General features: G+C 34.2%; 5 protein-coding genes and 1 long non-coding RNA gene across 7 annotated transcripts; 2 read left to right on the top strand and 4 right to left on the bottom strand.

Moving 5' to 3' along the window:
- Positions 1–152: 152 nt before the first annotated feature.
- On the bottom strand, positions 153–1,771 carry LOC9321595 (putative F-box/kelch-repeat protein At3g22870). The gene is given in 2 exon segments (XM_021031271.1): positions 153–361; positions 363–1,771. Coding segments are annotated over 2 exon segments (1,269 nt in total). The 5' UTR covers positions 1,572–1,771; the 3' UTR covers positions 153–301.
- A 167-nt stretch (positions 1,772–1,938) lies between these two features.
- Positions 1,939–4,828, top strand: LOC9319449 (eukaryotic translation initiation factor 3 subunit C). The gene is made up of 3 exons (XM_002885482.2): positions 1,939–2,065; positions 2,177–3,772; positions 3,851–4,828. Exons 1-3 carry the CDS (start codon positions 2,036–2,038, stop codon positions 4,613–4,615), a joined length of 2,391 nt encoding a protein of 796 aa, XP_002885528.2. The 5' UTR covers positions 1,939–2,035; the 3' UTR covers positions 4,616–4,828.
- Positions 4,800–6,374, bottom strand: LOC9319448 (stem-specific protein TSJT1). The gene is made up of 4 exons (XM_002883335.2): positions 5,958–6,374; positions 5,489–5,729; positions 5,285–5,405; positions 4,800–5,181 (listed from the first exon to the last, which is right to left on the bottom strand). Exons 1-4 carry the CDS (start codon positions 6,155–6,157, stop codon positions 4,997–4,999), a joined length of 747 nt encoding a protein of 248 aa, XP_002883381.1. The 5' UTR covers positions 6,158–6,374; the 3' UTR covers positions 4,800–4,996.
- A 133-nt stretch (positions 6,375–6,507) lies between these two features.
- On the bottom strand, positions 6,508–8,039 carry LOC9321594 (transmembrane emp24 domain-containing protein p24beta3). Its single transcript, XM_021031273.1, has 4 exons — positions 7,741–8,039; positions 7,287–7,473; positions 7,038–7,145; positions 6,508–6,837 (listed from the first exon to the last, which is right to left on the bottom strand). The coding sequence occupies exons 1-4, from the start codon at positions 7,954–7,956 to the stop codon at positions 6,704–6,706; spliced, it is 645 nt and encodes a 214-aa protein (XP_020886932.1). The 5' UTR covers positions 7,957–8,039; the 3' UTR covers positions 6,508–6,703.
- Positions 8,040–16,065: 8,026 nt separating this feature from the next.
- On the bottom strand, positions 16,066–17,786 carry LOC110229667. 2 transcript variants are annotated; one of them, XR_002333053.1, is made up of 4 exons: positions 17,612–17,786; positions 17,038–17,284; positions 16,852–16,938; positions 16,066–16,608 (listed from the first exon to the last, which is right to left on the bottom strand). It is a non-coding gene; the product is annotated as an uncharacterized LOC110229667 (long non-coding RNA). The 2 variants fall into 2 exon arrangements; XR_002333054.1 differs by having other exon boundaries at positions 16,066–16,590.
- Positions 17,787–20,323: 2,537 nt separating this feature from the next.
- LOC9319447 (early light-induced protein 1, chloroplastic) lies at positions 20,324–21,603 on the top strand. The gene is made up of 3 exons (XM_002885480.2): positions 20,324–20,585; positions 20,677–20,739; positions 21,089–21,603. The coding sequence occupies exons 1-3, from the start codon at positions 20,442–20,444 to the stop codon at positions 21,431–21,433; spliced, it is 552 nt and encodes a 183-aa protein (XP_002885526.1). The 5' UTR covers positions 20,324–20,441; the 3' UTR covers positions 21,434–21,603.
- The last annotated feature ends 4,448 nt before the right edge of the window (positions 21,604–26,051 follow it).

Genomic DNA, 26,051 nt, shown 5'->3' with positions numbered 1-26,051 from the left:
TGCTAATATTTTATCAATAATTACATCATATGTATGCACTGAATCATAAGACGTTTGTAAAATCTTTTAGACTTGGCCAACAAAATTTAAAACTTTTGCAGAACAATAAGAGCACCATTAGTCCCTTAGAAGGGCTCCAGTGAGAAATATCATGAAAAGAGTAAAGTGATCAAATCTCAAATCTGTGGAACACAGCCAAAGAGTCCAAACAGGTAAAAAGAAACCAGAGTATATATATTGATATACATAATACTAAACAAATAAACACTAAAACCAAGAAGAGTAGAGAGAAAGACATAAACTAAGCTCTGTAAAACCGAGACTTGGTCATCTCTTTATCCCCTTTTATGGGTTCTTCGGCGCATCATATACTTTTTAAGAGCGACAAGTCTCACCATGTTTCGCTTATATTGATGGTTTTCTAAACTGCTTTGTCTTTTCCTTTTGCATCGTGCAGGTTTCTTGATTTGCACTAAACTTGGAACATAAGGACACACCAATAGCAAACTATTTTGGTGGGCAGGTTCTCCGAGATCAACATCTCGGACGTATCCAGCTTCTCCAATGATGGTAACTGTGTTGCAATTCCACGTTTTATCAAAAATCATGGCGACTTTGTTCACATCGTCAATGAAGAAACTATCTGTACAAGGACTAATCCGGTAGTCACCCACATCAAAAGTCAAGAACTTGCTCCACGACACCTTATTGGCCTCAATATTAGTCGTAATCCATACCTCAACAATACCATCGTGGCAAAATAAAGCAGCAAGCTTCTCTTCCCTAACACAAGATAGGGTCACAAGGTTGTAATACGTAGTTCTAAACGGCAAAGGCAGAAGCGGACCAAACCTCTCACTTGTAAAGTCAAAACAGATGATGTGATCAACATTGAGAAAAGGGTCTGCAGGGTTCCTTTCTGTAGCACACCAATAAGTGTTTCCCTTGAGAGAAACGCCATAGTTATCAAACCTTATACGCCAGTGTGGGGTGACATCAAGAGTTGTCCATAAACCAGTGTCAAAATCGTAGATTTCATACCAAAAAAAAATCTTTTCTTTGGTGGGGGCTGGGATATAGTAAAAATAATCTAAAAACCTCAAGAATTTACAGGATTTCATCTTACTATTATTCTCGTAGTATCCGAGAGCATAATTGATCCAGTCCGTTCCGCCTGGCCTGTGTGAAAATCTGGGTTGGATCATCCTTGTTTGCCCCCAATATGGATTCCAAACCACAACCTTAGTATCGTCTTTCAAGATGCATAACAATAAACCCTCGCAATGAAAGAATTGAGATATCTTGACTTGTTCGTCAAGGCAAGTAAGTTTACCTCTAATCTCTGTAGATGGTTCTCCTCCATTCATGGATATGCTCATTAAACAAAGATTGTAATCCATCAACACGATCATCTGAGACTCCTCTTCGTCGATCGTTAAGCTCCGACTTTTGATTAAAGTTTCCCACTCTTTGCAGGTTAATCGCAATGCTCTCACATATTTCAACGGTATTCTTGAGAATATTTCCTTCTCTAGCAGATCCCTTGGAAGATCGGAGATCGTCAACGTCATTGTTTCAGCAAACCTTTTCTCTTCCTCTGAAAAATCTCTCCCGGTCGCGGGATGTGTAAATATATACACATAAACCCTAAATTAAGAAAGAACGAAGTAGGTTTACATTTTTGTATTCGGTTTGTAGATTAAAACCGGTTAGCTTTTAGTAATTAATTAATTGGTGGTTTAAACTGATAACCGATGACGATAGTTTTTTTTTTTTTTTAATTAGGAAAACTATCACCGCCCTTGATTTATTTTACTTTTTTAATTTCACTGTTGCCAATTTTCTTAGTTTTTTACGCTAAACCCTAATTCGCCTCTCTTTCGTTATTCTCTCGGTCAAGCATCTTCATCGTCTCAATCAAAGGTAATTTCATTCTTCTTCATCTTTCCTTTGACAAATTTTAGGATCAAACTTTTTGTTCTTCATCTATATTTTGTGACATCGTCTCTCAGATTCTTGTTGTTGCTTAACGAAGATGACGACAACTTCTCGTTTTTTCGCTCAGGTTTCCTTCCATAGACCTTTGTTTACTTGTCAAAACCTTTTTTTTTTTTTTTTTTTGTATTTTACAGTTTCTTAATGATTTTTCTTTGCTTATCTTATGTATCGTTTACAGGGTGGAAGTGAAAGTGAAGATGAGAGTGATTTTGAAAAAGAGGTTGAGAGTAACAACATTCGTTACCTTGCAGACTTACCTGACGGTGAGTTTTGTTGTTGTATGGATACAAAACGTGTGGTTAAACCAAGAAAAGATAAATGTTTTGAGGAGATGACCAACACTATAGAGAATATGAAGCATGCCATGAACATCAATGATTGTGTTTACTTGCAAGAAACGTTTGAGAAACTCAACAAACATCTTGAGAGAGTTCTGACGATTACTAAGTCTGTGAAGGCGCCGACTTTGTATATCAAAACCCTTGTGTTGTTGGAAGATTTCTTGAATGAAGATAAAGTAAGAAAGATGAGTACTAGTAACTCCAAGGCTTTTAACTCAATGAGACAGAAACTGAAGAAGAACAATATGCAGTACCAAGAAGATATCAATAGGTTTAGGGAGTCTCCAGATATCGAGGACGATGATGAGTATGAAGAGGAGGTGGAGGAATCTACTGATGATAATGTTTCTTGGGAGATGTTGTTTAGTTTAGATCATGAAGTGATAACTTGGAACATGGTCAACAAGAAGTTCAAAGAAATTATGGCTGCTCGTGGGAGTAAAAGAAGAAGTGCTAGACTTAAACTCAAAACTGGCGAGACTCACGCGGATAAGCTTATGGACTTGACAAAGATTGCCAAGACTCCTGCACAGAAGCTTGAAATCTTGTTTAGCGTTATTTCAGCAGAGTTTGGTGGTCTCAGCGAATACATGCCTATCGATGTCTGGAAGAAATGTGTGGTTAACATGCTTACCATACTTGACATTATTGTCAAGTACTATAACATTAATGTTGTGGATGATACCGCTGAACCTGATGAGAAGGAAACTTCAAAGCCAGTGGATTACGATGGAACAATTCGTGTCTCGGGGAATTTGGTTGCATTCTTAGAGAGGATTGAGACAGAGTTTTTCAAGGGTTTGCAGTGCATAGATCCTCACACCAATGAGTATGTAGAGAGATTGAAAGATGAGCCTATGTTCTTGGCTCTTGCTCAGAAAATCCAAGACTACTTGGAGCGGAGCGGCGATTACAAAGGTGCTTCAAAGGTAGCCTTAATACTAGTTGAGTCAATCTATTACAAGCCTCAAGAAGTTTTTGATGCTATGAAGAAAATGGCTGATGAAGAAATTGAGGAGGGCAAAGAAAGTGGACCTACTTCACAGATTGTTCCTCGTAAGCCTACCTTCGCAGGGAGCAGCCGCGCTATGATGGATACACTCATATCCTTTATCTACACAAATGGAGATGAAAGGGCCAAATCCAGAGCAATGCTATGTGATATCTATCAACATGCTTTAATGGATAACTTTGTGACTGCTAGAGACTTGTTGTTGATGAGTCATCTACAAGACAACATTCAACACATGGACATTTCAACACAGATTCTCTTTAACAGGACAATGGCACAACTTGGTCTTTGCGCCTTTCGGGTTGGAATGATAAATGAGTCACATAGCTGCCTCTCTGAGCTGTACTCTGGTCATAGAGTGAGGGAGTTTCTCGGCCAAGGTGTCTCGAAAAATCGAGACCACGAGAAGACAACAGAGCAGGTAAATATTGAGCTTTATAGTACATATTATCTTCTGTTACAATTTCTTAGAGTCTAATTTCTCTGTTTTTTAATATAGATTCTAATGGAGAGGAGAAGACAAATACCGTACCACATGCACATAAACCTCGAGCTCTTGGAGGCTGTTTATCTTACTTGTGCCATGCTACTTGAAGTCCCAAACATGGCAGCAAACTCGCATGATGCCAAACACAAATCGGTTAGCAAGAATATTTGTCGCCTGCTCGAGATCAGTGAGAGGCAAGCGTTCACTGCACCGCCTGAAACTATACGTGACCATGTCATGGCAGCAACCAGAGCCTTGACCAAAGGGAAATTCCAAGAAGCGTTTTCAGTTTTGAACTCTCTTGATGTCTGGAGACTGTTCAAGAACCGCGACAGCGTCCTCAATATGGTGAAAGCTAGGATCAAGGAAGTGGCTCTAAGGACTTATCTATTCACATACTCAAGCTCCTACTATAAGTCATTAAGTCTTGATGAGCTAGCCAAAATGTTTGACATCTCTGAGTCACAGGTCCATAGCATTGTGAGCAAGATGATGATCAACGAGGAGCTTACTGCAAAATGGGACCAGCCAACTCAGTGCATCATCTTCCATGAAGTGCAACATAACAGATTACAATCTTTGGCTTTTCAGATAACCGAAAAGCTCTCTACTTTAGCAGAAAGCAACGAAAGTGCAATGGAGTCTAGAAATGGTGGTGCTGGTCTTGATATGAGTTCAAGGAGGAGGGACAACAGTCAGGACTATGCAGCAGCAGCATCAGGAAACAGAGGTCTGCAAATGGATGGCTCAAGTCTTACCCGAGGCGTTTCTGCGTAAAGAGAAATCTGCAGGCAGTGTTAACCTTAGGCTCTTACTAAGAGTCTAAGACCTTTCATTATTTTTCATTACAGTTTTATGTTTTGTTTCGTTACCAAAGGTTGTTTAGCAATTGCTACATTGGAGCTCATGTTCTTGCAGCTCTGGTTTTATCAATATGACATCATATGCATACACTGAATCATTAGACGTTTATAAAATATTTTATTCTTAGCTTCCTTGTTACCAAGTACAGGTACAGAGCAATAAGACCACCATTAGTCCTTAGAATGGCTACAGTGAGATTATCATGAAAAGAGTAAATCTGTGGAACACAGCCACATAAGTCCAACAAGTAAAAAAACCAAACAAGCTTTTTTCAGCTAGTTCAACATATTAGCCTCAGATTTGTTTAGACCAATTCTGGACACTCCCAACCCTAGGCATCGCTTCTTTCTTGGCCTCGGAATCCACTTTAAAAGTTACACCGCACACCTCACCCGAACTGTCTACCCTTGGTACCGGCTTTAACTCGTTTGATGGATGCTCATAGCTCCTCAAACCTCCAGATGAGGTAAAGAAACATCCTGCAGTATGCATACACAGAACCACATCCTAATTCATATTTGCACTAGATCAAAGAACAATGAGATAGTATCTTCAAAACCCGAAAAACGGCTTGCTACATACCTTTAGGGAATGGCGCAAAGGATCTACCACAACCTTTCTTCACAGTCTCAACATCATCAGAAACAACGAGATGGCCTTCAGCATCGGTACCCCAGTAGAGAGGAACACTCCCATCTACATCCTGCACCGCGCATAATAATAACTAACCTCAGCATTACAAAATCCAGAGACAATAAATGGTAAAGAAGCAAAATTCAAACTCACCCCAGCAAGGAAGACATTTTGTGTGGAGCAGTCATAGAGCATAAACGCGAATTTGCCTTGAAAATCTCTAACAACTTGGTCAGCAGAATACGGACCACGATCTCTTAGAGTTCTGTAGGCTTCAATCACAATGGTAACCTCTGTAGCTGTTTTGGTTAGTCCATATTGTTGCTTAAGAATTGGAACGTTCTCTATATGTCCTTGGAAAATGCAGAACATATCATCCACCACAGCAAACAATCTGTCACACAGACAAAATTGTATTGAAAACATCCTTTGTTATTACATCAAAACAAAACAACAGATCAATGTCTCAATCTCTCAGATTCATTGAACGAAAACAAGATAATCGAAACATAATCCTAAAATAATAACCTTTGCAGGCCAGTGATCATCAAGATGGCAAATCTATCATATCAGGACAGAACAAGAAAACATCATCGTGAGGAATAAACTAATTAACAAAAACCTGGGAAGAAGAGGGTTCTGTTTCTCGAGAGAGCAAGCGATGAAACCAGAAGATCCAAGATTGATGGTGACAGCGTCAGGATAAACAGAGGAGAAATGGTTCGGCAAGAACCTATCTTTAAGAGCACAAACAGATCCACCTTCTTGACTCTGCAGAGCCTCGGGTGTTTTCGCAACGTTCTTGTCGAAAATCGCCAACATTTTTCTTCTTCCCGATCACGCAACAGTGAAACAGAGCAATAGATCAATGGTAAAGTAAATGACTTTAGAATCGTTGAACAGCCACTTCTTTGTGACACCCTTATTTTATAAACAAATGGCAATACTTCAATACGACTTTTTCGTTTCTTGGTTAGAGAGAATCATAGAATTATTCGATTTTTCTTCTCCTCCACGATTTGCAGATATTTGTATATTATTTTAGTGGTGGTTTTATTAGGTATCATAATGACAATTAAACCCAAAATACAATAGTTGGGATTTGTCTATAAGGTTGGATCTCATAACAATTTGTCTATGCTAATAAAAAGTTAATGATAATCACTAATCAATGAATCAGAAATAAGCTTTATCAAGTTCTGCATAAGTAAATTGAAGCCAAAGAAAAGTGTAGAAACCAAAAACAAAAAGGGAGTCTTTCGCTATTAAAGCTTTTAAGTTAACTAACACTGTTTAAGATTTGTGTTTTGATTCGTTCACCAAGCCAAACATAAAAGGACATAAGACCTTGCTGATGTTTTGTTATGTTCAAACTCTGTTGTATGCGACCGACTTGCTAAAGAGCTTGCGGATGTAGAGAACTTGAAGTCCACTAGCTGCTGCAAGGAATATGTACTCTCCTACTGTGTACAATATCACACGCTTTCTCGTGCTTTCATTCGCTGCAACCAAAGATTCATCACACAAAGCAATGTTAGATCGTATAAAGGTTGTATCTTTCGACATTCAAAGATCTCTCTCTATTCAAGAAACATATGTCCGTTCCAAATTCATTATATTATTATACTGCGTCTAAGCAAGTTACTCGGGTGATCATTGATCAAGGAAAATGAGGCTTGGAAAACGAATGGAGAAAACTTACTATGACGGTGACGAGTATCACGTGCTTTCAAATACTTCTGCTCAGCAACAACAGATTCCAAAGCCTCTCTCAACTCAGCTATCTTAACATTTACCGGGTCCAAATGTTCTAAGAACCACACAACAAAAGACGAGGAACATAACATCACAAAACAGCTCAAACTCAATGCACAAGATACAGAAACCAATCACTAAGCACATTCCAATACCATCAATGAAAATGATCAAATATAAGGGAAAGGAAACAAACCATCTTTGGCTAAGTCATGCTCATTGGGAATATGGCCAACATGAATATAAAAGGAGACAGTTTCAGGAGTAGAATAAGGATTGTGGAAACAAAATTTATACATTCCACTTCTTGGAGCCTTAAACTCAAACTTATCTCCAGATGTTCCCTTTAAAGTTTGTACAATGTTCCCAGCTGGAGACGTCACCTACACAACAAACACAATCCAATGAATCAATCAACACATTACCCAAACCAAAATCCAATGAAAGATAACAACTTTCCACAATTCCAATCAAACCCACCACAATCTAAGAAAACCCTAATTCCTTAACATCAGATCAGGGCAAAATTAAGCATGAGAATCACCAAATTCGATCAATTTGACGAAATTTCAAAACATTGGGATTATCGAAGGAAAACGTATCAAAGGTAAGAACTTTTGGGGGAAAAAGTAAATTGAAAGATCTCTAACCGTGAAATCCAAACCAGGATGATCTGATCCCCAGAATATATCATGATCGACGACGACGAAGTTACCGGAAACAGTGTCGCCTTCGTAAAGGACGTATTCTTGGACACATTCTTCGTCGTTAACTGTTACAGAGAGCGACGAGATTTGATTGATCGAATTCAATAGAATCAAACCAATCAATACAAAGACATGGATCTTCGCTTGTCTTCTCTCCATCTTCTTTTTTAGATCTTCGATCAGAAAATTTCAGTTTAATTTTTCTCGAGAAAATTCGCCGAGTAGAGGAAGAAGAAGACAGAGAGGATTTTATTGCGCTTTAGATGACCAAACCGGAAATTAAAACCGGTTTATGACGACATGGGGAGATTTTATTGGTCGGCTTTTGGTCTTTATAACTTTCAAGAGTTTGAGAAGATATCACTAATTTTTAATTTAACTTTGAATCAATTACCGGGTTGGCATTTATTCCACCAAAAATTATCGATTTAGGTCAGATTACCAAGCATTCAGTTTTAACCATTTCACAGCGTAGCAAAATGACGTTATTATCCTCACCAATATGGGCTGAAAGAAAAAGAAAAAAAATCTTCCGTCGACGAATGACGATGATTTGCGATGGTGGTGGTGATGAGATCCGGTAAAGGAGATGGTGGTGAAGATGTTGAGATGTGATGAGAATGATGAGTTATATATGGTGAACAAGATGTTGGTCACGATGATGAGATGATGAGATCCGATACCTAATTTTGTTTAGATTTAAAATAGAATTGGAAGTTTTGATTCGATTGATGGTTTAGATTGGAGCCCTTGGGTTTACTAGATTCCCCATAGGGTTTAGCTTCCTTGATTCAAAACGAAATTAATTGAATCCACTGAAATCATCGGATCTAAGATGGTATGGGCGACGGAGAGGTTTTGTGTTTCGAATCAAAGATCTTGTTGACGACGGATGGAGATGGTGTTGGCGGTGGAGGTGTTGAGAAGCGAGGTTTATGGCCTGGAAAGCGAGAGTTGTTGGGAGATGAATCCAAAGGAAGGAGAAAGCCATGGTTGTCGTCAGAAGGAAGGAGAAGATACAGAGGGACAAAACAGTCTTTTCCCCTGGCCCCAAAATGCCTAAATTCATAAGGCCTGGAAGACATTCCATTTTTGAAAGTTTTGGGCCAAATAATGCCCATTTTAACAATATTCCCTTTAACTTTAAATTGATAAAACTTTAATTAAAAAATGTTTGGTTTGATTACACTAAAATCAGTGATGTTAGTTTTACTTTTACAAAAAAAATTTTAAAAAATCTGTTTTCTTTGTCTATTTTGAGTTTTTTTTTGTTGATGTATATTTTGGAATTTTTTATAGGGAAAGTTACTAGATTAACCCAAATTATGAGTTTAATTACTATAATGTCTCAAAAAAATTGGGGGTTAAATGAGTTATTTTCATGACCATAATACCCTTTATCTCTTTGTTAGAAATAAAAAAAATGTCAAAATTACCCTTAAATATATTTAAAAAACGAGGAGAAAAAATATTTGGAAAAAAAAATTATTTGAAAAATCTGTTGGGTTACTTGTGACAGGTTTATTTTCCATGACAGACTTATTTTTCTATAGCAGATTTTTTGTGACAGATTTTTTTTCTCCCACAGACTTACTTAAAATAGGTTACGACAGATATTTAATTTGTAGCAGATTTTTTTCTCACGACAGAGTTATTTTATGATGACACCACAAACTTTCGTAATTTTGACAGATTTATTAAAATGTGTGGCAGATTTATTGTTTTAGTAGCGTTAGACTTATATTTTTCGATAAAAATCTGTCATAATGTAGCAGATCTGTTAATAAAAAAAAAATTACTAGTTTGACTTATTAGTGATAACAGATTTATTTTATGTTATGACAGTTTTTTTTTTCTTAACAAAAATCTGGAATGTGATAGCAGATTTGTTATATAAAAATATAAATTGCTAGAATGACATATACTCACAACCAAAATGTTTTATGTTATGACAGATTTTTTTTATATTATTACGACAAATTTCATATAGATTATAAAAAAATATGTCGTATGATGACAGTTTTATTGATGAAAATATATAGATTTTTAATCTGCACAATAAAGTAATGACAGACATATTCTTATCGCGACAGACTTATTTATAATAGATGGCTCATGTGTGGTTGTCTCCTTGTTAATATATGATAAAGATAAATTTTTTCGTTTTTTATATTTTTTTTTTCTTTTTAATTTATTTTTTTCGTTTTTTTTTTTAATTTTTTTTGTTCTGTATTTTTTTTTCATTTTATATTTTCTTGTTGTTTTGTATTTTTTAAATTTTCTATTTAATTTAGTTATTATATGTTAATTATTTTATTTTAATTGAATTGAAAATAAAGTGGGTATTTGTTTTTTTTTCGTTTTTTCTTTTTTATGTTTTTTTCAATTTATATATATTTGTTTTCGTATTTTTTTTCAATTTTTGTTTTATATTTTTTGTATTTTTTAATTTTCGATTTAATTTAATTATTATATGTTAATTATATATTTTAATAGAATTGAAAATAAAATGGGTATTTGGTCTTTTAACACAAAAATTGTGCTATTCTAGTAAACCACAATATTTGGATGTCAATCTAGTTATTTTTCTCTAGATTTGAGTCAAACTAGGTAATTTTCAGTTTTTTATATACGCTATTGGATGTGTGATAAAAAAAAAAAATTTACTTTTATGTATGAATCATAATTTCAAAGTAGTTTTTTTTTTTTGGTCAACAATGTCAAAGTACTTATATGCTAAGAAATCATTGGTTTTAGGAACAAAATCTATAGAATCATATTTCCTTTCTTTGTGTTCCCATGTAAAACTAATCTTTCCAAAAAAATTTAGGTTGAGTCTTTGAGATTTGAGAATGAAAATTCTTTCATATGTAATCTTTACTATAAAGTGTAAAAAATTACAATGCCATTGGAAAATTTAAAACCAACGACTAAAAAACAGAAATCGTCAGAGGGTATAATGGACAATTTTAAGGCCAATTACACGCGGATCTTGGATCCATTACCAGCGGATCTTGGAGCCAGCAGTCGGATCTCTATCCAGAAGTGCATAATGAGCTTACTGGGCTTAGTCGATGTTGGGCCTTTATATTTCTCTCGCATTTAGTAGATCTGCATTAATTCAAAACATAATATTAGATTCGTGATTACTAAAGATATTTTCCATAACAAACAAATCTATATTTACTAATTAACTAAACCGATATTTCGCATTTAGTAGATCTGCATTAATTCAAAACATAATATTAGATTCGTGATTACTAAAGATATTTTTCATAACAAACAAATCTATATTTACTAATTAACTAAACCGATATTTCAATAACAACTCAATCCCATATATTTAGATGATTTAAAGAAAACTTATCTCTTAATATTCGATTTCCTTGATTTGTTATTACTTTAGCCAATAATAACAAACTCTATATCTTCATATCCGAATAAATTAAGCATATACCTTAACTATTCTTATTTTCAAATCTTCTCTTAGACGGGAATTTTCTAAACCCTAAGCAACCCTATACTTTCTCCATCTCTTATAAATATAGAAATCAAACGACATTCTCAATACACACTAAGCTATCAAACTCAAAGCATACCTCTCAAACAATGGCTCTTCCCATCACAGAACTTAATGCAGTCAAACCATTCAAGACTCAATGGAAGATCCAAGTGAAAATCGTCCATTCATGGACTCAATACACCCAATACTCCGGGGAGACTGTCGAGATGATTCTTGCTGATACATCTGTAATTTACGATTTATCAATAATATAGATTTACTCTTCTAATGATTATTTGTAAATAAAATGTTTAATTATCTTTTTTTGCTAAATACAGGGTACCTTGATTCATGCAACTGTCAAGAAACAACAAGTCAACAAGTTTCAAAAGCTTATCACAACTGGAGAGTGGAGAACTGTGGAAAATTTTACAGTTGCAAAATCTACTGGAAAGTACCGGCCTACCAGCCTCCCATTCAAGATGACCCTCATGAATACGACTGCTATAAGTCGTATTCCCTCAATTTCTGATGACCTTTACTTTGATTTTGCTAACTTTCCTGACATTCTGAATGTTAATGGATTGAATGAAAACATTTTGATTGGTATTTTCCATTCTGCCTATTTCTTTCTATAGTGTTTAAATCTTAAGAAAATAACAAACTAACATCATTTCATATATTTACAGATGTTCTTGGTCAGGTCGTGAGTTTAGGTGAGATGACAACTCACGATGTCAACAACAAAGCCACCAAAAGATTTGAGTTTGAGCTGCGTGATACAAAGTTTGTAATCTATTTACTCTTTTAATTTTTACAAACAACTGTCTATTTTTAAAATACAAAGTCTGTCATTTGTCTATTATAGTGATGAACGCTTGACATGTACTCTTTGGGGGAGATTTGCTGAGAGAATGTGGGATGCATGTCAAAATGGAAGCAATGAAAGGGTCATTTGTTTGATTCGCCTTGCTAAAATTGGTACATTCAAAGGTATATTGATTAGGTTTTTGGACGTGTGGATGCTTAATATGTTTATATTATTAGTATATATTACTAATATATTGCAAATTTATCAGGTGAAAGATCTATTTCAAATGCCTTCAACATGTCTTTGTTGGAAATAAATCCAAACTATCCTGCTGTCCAAGAATTTGTGAATAAGTAAGTTTGTGAAAAAAACTTATAATATACCTCAAGGCCATGCTTTTCACATGGCCAACTATATGTGGCTATCTCAAGGGTAACTTCAAAGAAAGGACTGAAGATCCTAATAGTGGATAAAGAAGGCAAACCGCAGAAGGAAACGATGAATGTGGTGTTTAAGGAAGTTTTCCAGAACCTATAAGACTAAGCGTTGGAAGAGACATTTGTTCACAGAGGTAAGAACCAATATGAAATGATTCTTATATATATCTGTTATACTATACGAGTTTCTGATTTCTTTATGTCTGAGCAGGTCAAACAAGGTATGAAAACGTGTGTTTGGCAAATAAAGGAATCAGTGATTGAAGTTTCAAGAGAAGAACTGATCCCAACCCTACTGTTTCTGTTATTTTCATGTTTTCTTTTTACATGAATTCGAAGACATATCTAGCTTATAACAGCTTAACTTTGTTTTTCAAAAGTTTTTTGTCCTAATACCTTCATATTCAGTAATATGAAGTTAACTATTTCCTATTTATAAGTAATAATGGTTATTATTGAAAAAGCAGAGATAGATAAGGCACACGAGAATTAACGAGGTTCGGCAACGTGCCTACGTCCTCAAAACAATAACTAGATTCACTTAGACAATCTTTACAACAAGACCTTGCCTAACTGGAATTACACGACACTAAGAACCTCTTAGTTCGACACCAAACAATATCTAGTTACACCCAGTATTAGAACAACTAAACCTGTGTTCCAGCAAGCAGCTCGACTTGCCTACAAAAGCACCGAAACAGAGCAATTCATTTTTCTCTCTCTCTTTTCGGCTAGCCCTAGCAACACACATCTCCCTAGTATATATACCCATATACCTATGAGATATGTCACCCTAGATTTTATCCCGATACAAAAGGAAAATATCCTCTTCTAAATAAAAGAAACAAATCTTCAATAATATTCTTCTCCAAGAATATCTTCAATTGCACGTTTCTTCTGATTTGATCTCTCTAAATATCTTTCTGATATTTATCTTCAACTCCACGAGCCACGTCAGCACCAACCAAGCAATCCAAAACTTGTTTCAACAGACCGTTTCTTGTTCCAGCAAGATCTGCACTTTCATTCTCCCCCTTTTTAACTGAGTTTTACAACTCAAGCTCACCATAATTATCACGCATCCCCAGCAAGACATCATGATATACAAACTCCCCCTTAATCATATATCACTGTGATAATTAACTCTCCATGGATCTTCTACTCTCCATGGATCTTCTACATTCTCCCCCTGCTTGAGTGATAAAACTTTGTTAAAAAAAATACTTGCTGGAATATTCTCCTCGATCAGAATCGTCTTCCACTTGGATCTCTCCAATAACTCTCATTTCTAAATCTGAACTTTTTCTTCGCAAACTTTGCTTGATCATTTGACATGTGCTTCAAACACCTACATGTGCAGCACATCATCTTCCTTGGAGTATTGGTTGATGACTTATGAGACACATCACCATACAAATCCATCTTCTTAATCCAAACCTTTTGAAATCTCCTTGAATCTTGAACAAACTTCTTTTGCTTTAATGCACATCTAATCTTGTCAAGGAACTTATAGCAGTAGGCCTTGATATGCCCTTTCTTTCCACAATAAAAGCATCCTGAAGTACAAAACACTTTTTGGTGACTCTTCTGGGTTTCAGTTCCAACAGAATTCAGCTTGTTCCAGCTAACAACACATGTTCTTAAATTTGATGAACTTTTGTTGCATCCACGAACATAACTCATCTTCTTCTCATCATAAATACATGGACTGGTACTTTTGACTTGTACATTATGCTCATCCATCGGAGTTATGATGAGACTTTTTGCGGTCGTCTCCAACAGGTTTTCCCTTGTTCCAGCAGATTTCGACAGATTCTCTTGAACAAAAATAGTCTTTGAATCAGATGTACCTCCTTGATAACCAAGACCAAATCTTGTTTTCTCTGTTCTTCCCATGCTTAGTATTTGATCTAGGTTCTTTGTTCCATTATTCAACATCCTCAAGTACTTTTCATTCTGCATGAGTTCATCCTCCAACCGTTTGGATTTTTCTTTTTCTGCTGCAAGTTCCTCCTTCACGTTTAGCATATGAACAACTTCATGATCTTCATTCTTCAAAGCACAAGAACACTTTTGATTTTCAGCAAGCTTGATTTTCAATTTCTCTGATTCTTCTTTCTCAAGAGTTAGCTCTTTCTCGATATTCTTCATCTTACTTTCCATCAACATCTTCTCATCGATTAGTACCATGTAGTCTTTACTTTTCTTAACCCAACTCTCATAAAGACTTTTGAATTCAGCTTGAAGATCCACCTCTTGATCGCTTTCTAAATCGCTGCTTGTGTTGGAGTATTCGCTACTTGTTTCAGCAGTTGATATAGAATCAGATATTTCGCTTCCTTCTTTGTGCTCCACGAATGAAGGTAATGCCACGAAGTTGGCTAACTCCTCTTCATCATATGTTTCACTCTCACTAGAGTCTTCATAGATATTTCTTTTTATCTTCACACCGTCGACACACTCAGATTTTGTATGTCCATAACCGTTACATCCTAAGCAACGAACCTTTTTCTTCTTCTTGATACTCGGACATGCAGACTTGATGTGTCCAAATCCTCTACATTCATGGCACTGTATACCACGTCTTCCTTCTCCCACATTTTTGTATGTGCCATGATCATTTTCCAAAGAGTTCTTACCCCTTTTTCCAACGTCTTTAAGAAGTTTCCCAAACATCTTCACAAGTGAGCTCATAGATTCTTCTAAATTTTGTATTCTCAACTTGTCATCATTCTCATATAGAGTTGGTCTATTGACACTATTTGAAATGACATCCTGTTGGTCCATCTCATACGCTTGTAGTCTCCCAACTATTTCATCAAATGGGGTCTCATCCGTGTTAAAAGCAGTTTCCATAGCCGCCTTTTGTGCCTCGAATCTCTTAGGCAAACATTGCATCAACTTCTTGACAAGCTTCTTGTCTTTGTACGTCTTCCCAATCACATGTGCTTCATTAGCAATCGCACACAGCTTAGCACTAAAATCTGTAACATTTTCGTGCTCATCCATTCGTAGATTCTCAAATTGAGAAGCTAGCCTGTCAATTCTTGATATCTTCACACTTTTTGTTCCTTCAAAAACTTTTTCTAGCTTATCCCACGCTTCTTTGGCTGATTCACACCCTTGAATCAACTTGAATTGATTCTTGTTAACCGAGGTAAAAATAGTAGATAAAGCTTTTGCATTATACCTTGACATAGTCTTCTCATTCTTTGTCCATTTAGCCTTTGGTTTAGTGACAATAGAACCGTCTCTTTCTTCAATTTTTGGGACTTCATAGCCATCTTCCACAGCCGTCCAAGCATCCTCATCAATACCTTGTATGATTGCCTTCATATTCACCTTCCAATATCCATAGTTTTCAGCATCTAACGCAAGACTTTTAACTGCCAACCATTCTCGAAATATATCATCCATCTCTTTCCTCAGGATCCTCACCCGTTTGTGGAGTCAGACTCTTTACAGATGTCCGCTCTGATACCAATTGAAAAAGCAGAGATAGATAAGGCACACGAGAATTAACGAGGTTCGGCAACGTGCCTACGTCCTCAAAACAATAACTAGATTCACTTAGACAATCTTTACAACAAGACCTTGCCTAACTGGAATTACACGACACTAAAAACCTCTTAGTTCGACACCAAACAATATCTAGTTACACCCAGTATTAGAACAACTAAACCTGTGTTCCAGCAAGCAGCTCGACTTGCCTACAAAAGCACCGAAACAGAGCAATTCATTTTTCTCTCTCTCTTTTCGGCTAGCCCTAGCAACACACATCTCCCTAGTATATATACCCATATACCTATGAGATATGTCACCCTAGATTTTATCCCGATACAAAAGGAAAATATCCTCTTCTAAATAAAAGAAACAAATCTTCAATAATATTCTTCTCCAAGAATATCTTCAATTGCACGTTTCTTCTGATTTGATCTCTCTAATATCTTTCTGATATTTATCTTCAACTCCACGAGCCACGTCAGCACCAACCAAGCAATCCCAAACTTGTTCCAACAGACCGTTTCTTGTTCCAGCAAGATCTGCACTTTCAATTATTGCTAACCAAACAGTCCGATCAATTATAATATAGAAAATCTCACAACTTACTACTTCTATTAACAAACAAATGCAGAATAAAGCTCCAACAGCATCACAAGAAACGAAATTACTTTTTAAAATTTCTGACATAATTAATTTGTAAGTATTTTATCTACACTTATTCAACCAAATTTGGAAATCAATAGAGTAGGTCTATATTGTTATCACCTAATCAAAAGTGTTATGTTTAATATCTTACTAACCTTTTAAATATAGATCTCTGAAAACCTCCAATTACAACACCAAATCTCTTCCCTCCTTAAGAATCCAACTTCAAACCGATCATTTGTCTGCAGATTTTTAACAGTTATCAAAGTTTCATTAGTACAACCATATAAATCATTCTAAAGACTAAGAAACATTGCCGTTTAAAATTAAACGGATTCTACCAAATTATATTTCAAGAATGCTCCAAATTGAACTGTTACTGCTTCAGCTCCATAAGAATTATGTGCGCAAAATTGTACTTCGCCTGCAAACATTGAACTTTGTATCATGAATCTAACATTCAGCTAAAGAATAATGAAGCAGGAGCATTTTGCAATAAAGTGCTCAAGTTATACAATAATCTGGATAAAAAAACTTATCTTCGTTATTCTTCTTCTTTTGAGAAACCATCGAAATATGGCTACTAATCTGAAACAAGTATAAAAACAAAAAAAAAAGATTATAGATTTACAGCTTAAAAGATATACTGAAATTGATTAGATTTAGTCTATTAACACTATGAATTTTGAGAAGAAACAGATTGATTGACTAACTAACATGTTTAAACAAAACGAAACATGTAAAAAAATTGCATGCAATTAGATATGAAAAAGGTAATAATTAATCAAATTTTTGAAGGGTTATTCACAATCGTTGTATAAGATCTATAATGAAACAAGAAAAAATCTATGGTAGAAACCCAATCGACAGATTCCAAAAAAGTTCAAACAAAAATCAAAGAGAAGAAAAGCTTACCTCTTTTAAGATCTTATAATTTGCAAAGAATTGATGTATAAGCGAAGACGATGGAAGTGGATTTCGGATGGATTTCGATACAGCTTCGTCGATCGGCCGACAAAGATTATTTTCTCAGATTGGAAAATTGTTGAAGGTTTCAGACAAAGAACAAAAAGGAGTATCTTCCCAGATAAAAAAAAACATAATATGAAATAATGTCAGGACCAATATTTGTGTGTTTTACGGCCCAACACAAATATTTATGATGAATGTATATGGCCCATTACGACAAATATCTTGAATTTGGACCAAGAAAAAAAAACAAAATGTGACCATGTTAGTGTAAAATTGATATTAATCATTATAAATTAATAGTATAGAGTTGTATCAATATAAAAAAATTAATAGTATAGATTTGATATTTTTTCCTTACTATACTAATTACTAAACACAGAAATTATGTTACAAAAAAAATTTAATTTAACAAGGTAATGTTTTGTAATACCCAACTATTTTTATACAAAATATACCGGAATACATATGTCTCGAACGATTTGATCAGTTCTCAATACTAATATATTCAATCCGGTAATTTGTTACATAAATCTATTTTAAATAGTCATAACAAATTCAAACTGATACACACATTCGAAACCTAGATGTCATAAATTTTATACTAGAAAATCGTATGGTACAAAAACCCCGCACGTTTGATCTAGTATGTTATTACTTCATCTACCTAACTACCTCTGTTTGCTTTGGTGCTTACGTATGGACTGAATTCAGAATTTCCATTAATATGCTTCCATATATATATATATATATATATATATATATATATATATATATATATATTATCATAGGACTGTTTGTTATATAGGTTTATAATCTTTTATTGTATTTCTAAACTTTGTTTATTTTCAATGAAATATTTACATTTTCACATTCTTGAAAAGAAAAGAAAGAAAAAAAAAACTAAACTGATCAGAATGTCAATTTGGGGAGATTTGGTAAACTGAGATTTGGCAAAAGACATTAGGAGAACTAGAATGTTATGGGCCTAATGAGCCCTCCATGGCCCGTTATGAGGTTTAGCAAGGCTTGAGTTAAATAATACGTACGAGTAAATAATTAATATTTATCAGACCACTCAACATTCAATAAGACCTCCAAAATTGTAAAAATAAAATGGGGTCCAATTTAAATTTATTCGAAAGAACTACATTGTTATTATGTTCAATTTCAGGCCTCAAATTTTAACATTAACATTGACAAATTTCTTAATTCATTGGGAGAGATATAACTTGGGACCTTTAAAATCTTGATTACTTTTTTTTTTTTTTTTGATAAATTCTATCGGTTGATCCGGCCAACTTCGGTAGGAACGCACCGAGGTGCTATAGAGTGGACTTCTCCCACGGTTCAACGGTTCAACGATTCAACGGACACCATGAGCTCCGAGCAGACTCGGGTCGAACGGGCCATGAGATCCAGAATTGGGCCACCACACTGCCTGATCCGAGTTTGGAGTGTCTTCCGACTAATGCCAGGGGGAGTCAGACCGCTTGAATTTCTGGCTACTAGGTAAACTAATTGGGCCAACTGACAGACTTTCCAAACAAATGTGTTTTTTGTTTTCAGAGAGAATCGAACTCATGTTTGATTACTTCTTTATCTCCTTACATTGTAAAGTTATTAAAATTTTGAAACGACCATAAAAAAAACTGACGGAGCTAAGATCGGCCACGTAGAAAGAGACAAAGAGAGAACAGTCACGGACTCGGACGGACCAAGTATGGGCCTGTCTGGATCCAAACTTAGCTAAGTTCCAAAAGCAAAAAGAGATGTGTAATGAATGTAAAATCTTCTACAAACGAAAGTAATGTTAAGCTTTGTTTTGAGCCACATGTTTTTGGGAGATGGAGAGAATCTTTTTTACGTTTTTAACCAATACCACTTGGCAAAAAAGTGAGAAGAAGCGGTGACGAAGGAGGAGGCCGCGTCATGGACTTTGTTCTTTGTCCTTCAAAAGTTAAGTTTATGTTACGCGTGGGGACAATCTAAGCAACGTGGTTCCTTTAAATATCGCAGCTTCCTCTTTTCCACTTTTTGTGTCGACGTGTTTTGTTTTGGACCGGCCAAATACACGATTCAGTTTTACAAATAAATTTGTATGTCCAAAAATCTTGGAATTTGAAGGGTCCAAATAAAATAATTAGCATGTTTCAGTTCATATGTATATGAAACGTAGATGAACTATGCACATTAATTTTGCATAGAATTGTCTTTTTATCGACGTGATGTACTAAATGACTTTGTTGATCACTAGTTCACTACTCGTATATAACACGGTATGACAAACCAAGAAATAGTTCTACACTTCACTAAATTTACTCAATTAAATAATTAGTGGGGGAAAAAACTAGGTTACTATCTATTTGGAGTGTGTTAAATAATCCATTTAAAACAGTTTTAATATAAGCAAATCATAATTAAAATTGTAGTAAAAAAATTTTGAACGCTGGCTTGTCCTTCAGTTACGTAGTAAACCTTCAAATACTACTATGATTATGATTCATGTGTTATGTTTCTGACCGTTGGTTATTTTTGTGTGAACCATATTAACTTGTCAAATATCGAAAGGCTAAATAAGTAAATAACTAAAAGAAAGTTCACGAAACAACTCGACCTAATGACCCCGTCCTATAAATACATACGTGAGATCCTTCGTTACTCACATCAAGCTTCTACAAAAGATCCATCTTAAAGTTCAATAACCTAAGTGCTAATCACTTAAGCTACTCCAAGTTTCTTCTTTGTCTCACACAAGTATTAATAAGCTTTAGAAATGGCAACAGCATCGTTCAACATGCAATCAGTCTTTGCTGGTGGATTGACCACTCGCAAGATCAACGGCAACAAGCTTTTCTTCGCCGGAACCTTCCCTAGCCTCAAGAGGAACTATCCGGTGGGAGTGAGATGCATGGCTGAGGTACGTTATTCTCCATCCACTTCCCTTAAGCCAACGGCTATTCATTATGTGAGTATAAAATCCTGACCGTCTGATTGTTTGACTTTTGCAGGGAGAGCCCAAAAACGAAGACTCTGCACCTACCTCCGCGGCTCCTCCTCCTACTAAACCTAAGGTATGAATTTTTTAAGTTTTGGTAACTAAGAATCATTTTTTAATTAATTTGTTCTTAAATACATTCCCATGTTTGATTTTATTTTAGAAACAATTCAATACTCTTTTCATTTCATATAATTAAATATCTTACACATCATAAAAGAAAATTTGCAGCACTTAACATATTTGATTTTATCTCTTGACTAATAACGATAGATTTTGGTGCAAAAAAATTGTTTATAGACTTAAAACAGAATAATTGTGCATATTAGATATGAAAAAAATTATCTTCTTGAAGTACATTGAACAAGCTTTAATTGTGAATCTTTTTGTCAATAACTTAATAATTTTTTGGGTGGTGAATATAGGTGAGCACGAAGTTTAGCGATTTGCTAGCGTTCAGTGGTCCAGCACCAGAGAGGATTAACGGACGTTTAGCTATGGTTGGATTCGTTGCGGCGTTGGCTGTTGAGCTATCTAAGGGTGAAAACGTTTTCGCTCAGATCTCCGACGGTGGCGTCTCATGGTTCCTCGGTACGACGGCGATCTTGACACTTGCGTCGCTTGTGCCACTTTTCAAGGGCATAACCGCTGAGTCCAAATCCGATGGTATCATGACTTCAGACGCTGAGCTTTGGAACGGACGTTTCGCGATGCTCGGTTTGGTCGCGTTGGCGTTCACTGAGTTCGTCAAGGGTGGGACACTCGTCTAAGGAAAAAAATACATTATGGGGAGGATGTTTATTACGATTTTGCCCATGTATGTCTATGTAAAGTAATTTGTGTTTAGGCCTACTTTGTGTTTGATACGTATGTTCAATGTACTATAGTGACATTTTGAAACTTTGGTTTAAAAACACTTTAAATTAGTGGTGTTTTAAAAGACTTTACACGTTAAAAGAAAATCAGAATTTATATATAGCCATACAAAATGTTTACAAGACCAATTACATAATCTACTTTAATGATCTGTCATCATAATTGCAAACCTAAACAAATTAAAATACACGAATATTTCACCTACTATGGAGTTTTGCATTTAATGCTCAACTAATAATAGAAGAAAATATATAGACGTTTATCATTTGCCAACGAAACAAGTGGGGAAATGTTTCTGAAATTAGCTGAGCATGAGCGATCCACTATAGGATTTTGAGAGGCGGAATAAAGATGATACATAATTCGGACAAATGGCGGTATTAATTGAAAATCTTCTATCACAAAAACAAAACAAATGGTGGTGATTCAAAAAAACTTAAAACATTTGAGAGTACAAAATGGAGTTTTACATTCAAGATGGTCTAAAGTTGACGAGATAGGGTTCATATTGCTTTTTTAATGTTTGGATATTCATTCGTGTATACGTTTGAGTGACATGCATTAATAATCAAAAATAATAACTTTAAAGCCATTTATCATGTGTAGAGACAAAATTGGAATAAGTAATTAGGTAAAAAACAATAGTAGACTTGGTCCAAACAAAAGAAAAATAATCCTTACATATGGGCATTGAATTCGAAAGAATTACAATAAAACCAGTTGGTGTTTTAGCCATGCGCGTGTGATAAACACCATTGACTTTTGTGAGGAAAACGAATGAAATGACAGTTTTTAAATGTTCTGCATGTGAAATTACTTTTACACGGCGACACAAAAAACGAGGAACGATTATTAAATGCAAGCCGTCCAATTGTCTTCGTAATTCTGAAATTTGAATTTATAACGAACACGTATGGGTGGAAATTAAATCACTAACCTAATTACGTAGATATCTATTGATAAATTTAGCACTACATAGTTCGATATATGACTCTAAGAAAATGTATCGACATGTAGCTAAATTTATAATTGCTTTTTGGAAACCCTATGAATTGTTTTTTGGATAAACATGTCCCAATTAGTTAAAAAAATTTTCTTTAACTAATTGGGACATGTTTATCCAAAAAGTAATTCATAGGGTTTCTATCGTCCATCTCCATAGAAATGTTGCTACGAAATTTAAGAAATTTAACCAAGGGATACATGAAACTTGCAGGGCAGCATGTCTTACTATTTATTTGTGAAATTTTGATGAAATTGAACTTTTTTCCCTAAATTTATTTCATGCATAAACTATGGACTATGCTTCATCGTCTTCTTACTTTTCACCATAAAAATTCTTATTAGTTTACCTATGCATGAACCGTTATTATTAGTTTATCTATCTAAATTCCTTGACTCATCTCCTCGAATTTCCTTAGATCTGCATTAATGCTTTGTAGATCTATTTGTGGAGATCCGAAAATGGTTGTAGATCCATATTTGTTCGTGAAAGTTGTCTCTTCCAAAGAATAGATCTACTATATAATTCTCCGATACGGCAGTATGAATAGTAAACGACAGTGTTTTTCTACTCGGTTTGAACGAATTAATTATAACATAGTTGAGAGAGAAGAGATTGATGAACATGAAAGAGAAATAAACACGTAAGAGTCAAAAATTAAAAACAAAAACGAAACGTAAGATGCGTGGAGTTAGTTTGGGAACAAATGTGGGCTAAAATTTTCTTTGTTATGGACTCTGAAATGAAATGTAGAAAAACTAGTTAGACCAAAATTTATTGTCTCACAGCCAATTATCTCATTTATCATTGACCAAAAAAAAAGAGCCAAATTTATCTTTTAAACTGATGGACTACCAACCTCAATCATTACTAAATTCTTTTGTCTAACTAACCGTTGATATAGCGATTCAAAATAGATTACAATACTCTATCTAGCGATTACAATACTGAATCGCTGATGGTACTAATACGCAACTAGCGATTTAAAATGGATTGTAATCATGGCAGTAGTCAAATTCATCTCTATGGCTGGTCATAAACATCTCTTTACTTATCACAGTTATCACTAATATAAAGATTTATGTTTCGTATTTTATATTTACAATTTCAAAATTAGCGTATGAAAACCTAAAAATATTTTATTTTCAATACATAAAAGTATGTATATGTAAACACAAACATAATTTACGTTTGAAATAATAAATACTCTTTTTGGTTATAAAAACAGTACATAGTGGACCAGTGGTTCACATTCAAAGAGAAACGAGCATGCGTTAAGACGTGAAGTAAAGTAAATGGGCCATATTTTAAAAAACGTATAAATGTATGCAGGGGAATAGCTTCACATTGAATTAGTTCTCTTCATACCAAAAAACAAAAAAAAAAGCTATGGATTGTTCTCTTTTGTATAACAATTATCTTACTAAGGACTTAGATTATTTATACGTTTCACGTGAGATCATAAAACAGTTTGATATCAGTAGAATTTACAAGTAATCAAAAGAAAAGTGTGAATCTGATATGGGCAAAATTCAATAAAAAGCCTATAAAATGTTATCTAACTAGCAATGAAGTGTGATTCAGTGAGTCATGAAAAAAAACAGCAGAGCACGTGTATCCGCAATCTTAAACCAACAGACAGAATTTACGTGACTCCCACTTACCAATGTCGTTTGCTTTTTTTTTTTTACCTCTTCCATCGGTCGCTATTTTTTAGGCTTTGAATGTTTACTAGTTTTTGTATGAGCATCTCTACTATATATCTCTATATTTTCTTTTATTTTAAAAAAATTCTATTTTAAAAGAGATTTTGTTCTAATGTATACCTATAAAATAGAAGAAAATATAAAAGTGGGTTATTGGAGATGGTGTAATGGTTTTTGGTTTTTATTTTTGAAAAACTTATTTTTCACCAATTCAAGATTTTGTGAAAATGGTTTTCCTAAAAAATAGAAAACCTAGTTTTTGCAAATTTTGACAATTTTCATTGACAATCCAAAATCCATCTTATTTGAGTTTTTCACTTTTTCTAAACAAATTCTGAACGTAACATTTTTTTTTAATTTTTTAATTTTTTATCTTTTATTTTTACAAAATCTAAAATCTATAATCCAAAAACCAAAATCTATAATCTAAAAACTATTTAAAAACTCACAACCATTGATGGTCTTAGTTTTTGTTTTTATATAAGGGATTTATAAGTATAGATACATGATCTAGTAGAATTTGTAACTAGATTTTATTCTTTTTAACTATGTTAGTTAATTGTCAACTTTAATTCTTTATCACTATTTTAATTGTGCATATGGTTCTCTTTTATACTTTCTTTTGCTCATATATGTTATTAGGGTTAATTAGTTAGATTTACCTTTTTGGAAGCTTTATCTACAAAACAATAAAAATGATTCGGCGACAAACCTGTAAGGCTGTAAGTAAGAGTTTTTTTTTTTTTTTAACTTTTGGCGTGTGATTTAAATAACTAGTATGATATCATGTAATTATAAACTACCCGAAATCTATGTTATTAAGATAACATACACAATAAGTAAAACAATTTATTTACGATTTTGTTATTCCTCTAATTTGCAGAAAAACAATGAATAATTGAGTATCTAGTGTATTTTATAGGTTTTACATCTTGCCATATATTTAAAACAAAAAAATTTATCGCTTTTTGCTATAAAGTATAACGATTATAGGAATAAATGTAATTATACTCTCAAACATATAATATGTTAAAGCATTTGGAAACAACATTACAACGTGTTTTTAAGACAACTATCCGCCACTTCAAACATAAAACGGCAATCATTATTTAGTTATAACTATTATTTTTTTTGTCGACCATAACTATTTTTTTTTAAAGTTTTTTTAAATGTCTTTTAAGTTTTTTATAAATAATTCTATTTAATCAAATTGTTCGACTAGTTAGAAACTTAGAATAATCATCGAACTGCGATGATAATTATTTTCCTTCTTTTATTAATCTTGCTGTTTTTAATTAACTACTAGCATCTGTTTTGATGATCACATCCATAAAGACAGACCAAGCAAATTGGATCTGATGGTACCTATTTCGGGAAATATATAGACAATGATTATTATGACAAGATCAAAAGCCTGTGGATAGCTTGCTCTTTCCGCAACACGAGAAATAAACAAATAAATACAACTAAACAAGACCTAGAAGGTGCTTGTGAGAGATCCCACCAAATGTGAAAATAAAAAGTAAATTCCAATATATGAACAGTAAATTCCAAGCCGTGTTTTTTTTTTTTTTTCCAGTCAACAAAAGAAGAAAAAACATATAAAATTAGAACACGACTCGAGCCGTGTTTCATGTCGGTTATATTACTTTTCTAACAAGTCGACTGAGTATATATATATAAAAGGATAAGAAATTATGAATCGACATAGGTCTAAGTTCTAACCATCAATTGTTTTTTTTTTCTTTTCTAAAGTATTAGAGCGATGAGATTTATTTTTGTGGCAACTCTTAAAATCCATTA

The sequence above is a fragment of the Arabidopsis lyrata genome, assembly GCF_000004255.2.
Source record: "Arabidopsis lyrata subsp. lyrata unplaced genomic scaffold ARALYscaffold_3, whole genome shotgun sequence".
NCBI classification, from domain to species: domain Eukaryota; kingdom Viridiplantae; phylum Streptophyta; class Magnoliopsida; order Brassicales; family Brassicaceae; genus Arabidopsis; species Arabidopsis lyrata.
The sequence above is the reverse complement of the archived record's forward strand: the minus strand, read 5'-3'. Positions and strand labels throughout refer to the sequence as shown.

Coding starts and splice junctions, on each gene's coding strand:
- LOC9319449 (XM_002885482.2), top strand. CDS start 2,036: ATGACGACAACTTCTCGTTTTTTCGCTCAG. Junction 2,066..2,176: donor CTTCTCGTTTTTTCGCTCAG/GTTTCCTTCCAT, acceptor TATCGTTTACAG/GGTGGAAGTGAAAGTGAAGA. Junction 3,773..3,850: donor ACGAGAAGACAACAGAGCAG/GTAAATATTGAG, acceptor TTTTTAATATAG/ATTCTAATGGAGAGGAGAAG.
- LOC9319448 (XM_002883335.2), bottom strand. CDS start 6,157: ATGTTGGCGATTTTCGACAAGAACGTTGCGAAAACACCCGAGGCTCTG. Junction 5,730..5,957: donor CAGAACCCTCTTCTTCCCAG/GTTTTTGTTAAT, acceptor TCTGTGTGACAG/ATTGTTTGCTGTGGTGGATG. Junction 5,182..5,284: donor CTTTGCGCCATTCCCTAAAG/GTATGTAGCAAG, acceptor TGCATACTGCAG/GATGTTTCTTTACCTCATCT.
- LOC9321594 (XM_021031273.1), bottom strand. CDS start 7,956: ATGGAGAGAAGACAAGCGAAGATCCATGTCTTTGTATTGATTGGTTTG. Junction 7,146..7,286: donor GCATGACTTAGCCAAAGATG/GTTTGTTTCCTT, acceptor TGTGGTTCTTAG/AACATTTGGACCCGGTAAAT. Junction 6,838..7,037: donor TGATACTCGTCACCGTCATA/GTAAGTTTTCTC, acceptor CTTTGGTTGCAG/CGAATGAAAGCACGAGAAAG.
- LOC9319447 (XM_002885480.2), top strand. CDS start 20,442: ATGGCAACAGCATCGTTCAACATGCAATCAGTCTTTGCTGGTGGATTG. Junction 20,586..20,676: donor GAGTGAGATGCATGGCTGAG/GTACGTTATTCT, acceptor TGACTTTTGCAG/GGAGAGCCCAAAAACGAAGA. Junction 20,740..21,088: donor CTCCTCCTACTAAACCTAAG/GTATGAATTTTT, acceptor TGGTGAATATAG/GTGAGCACGAAGTTTAGCGA.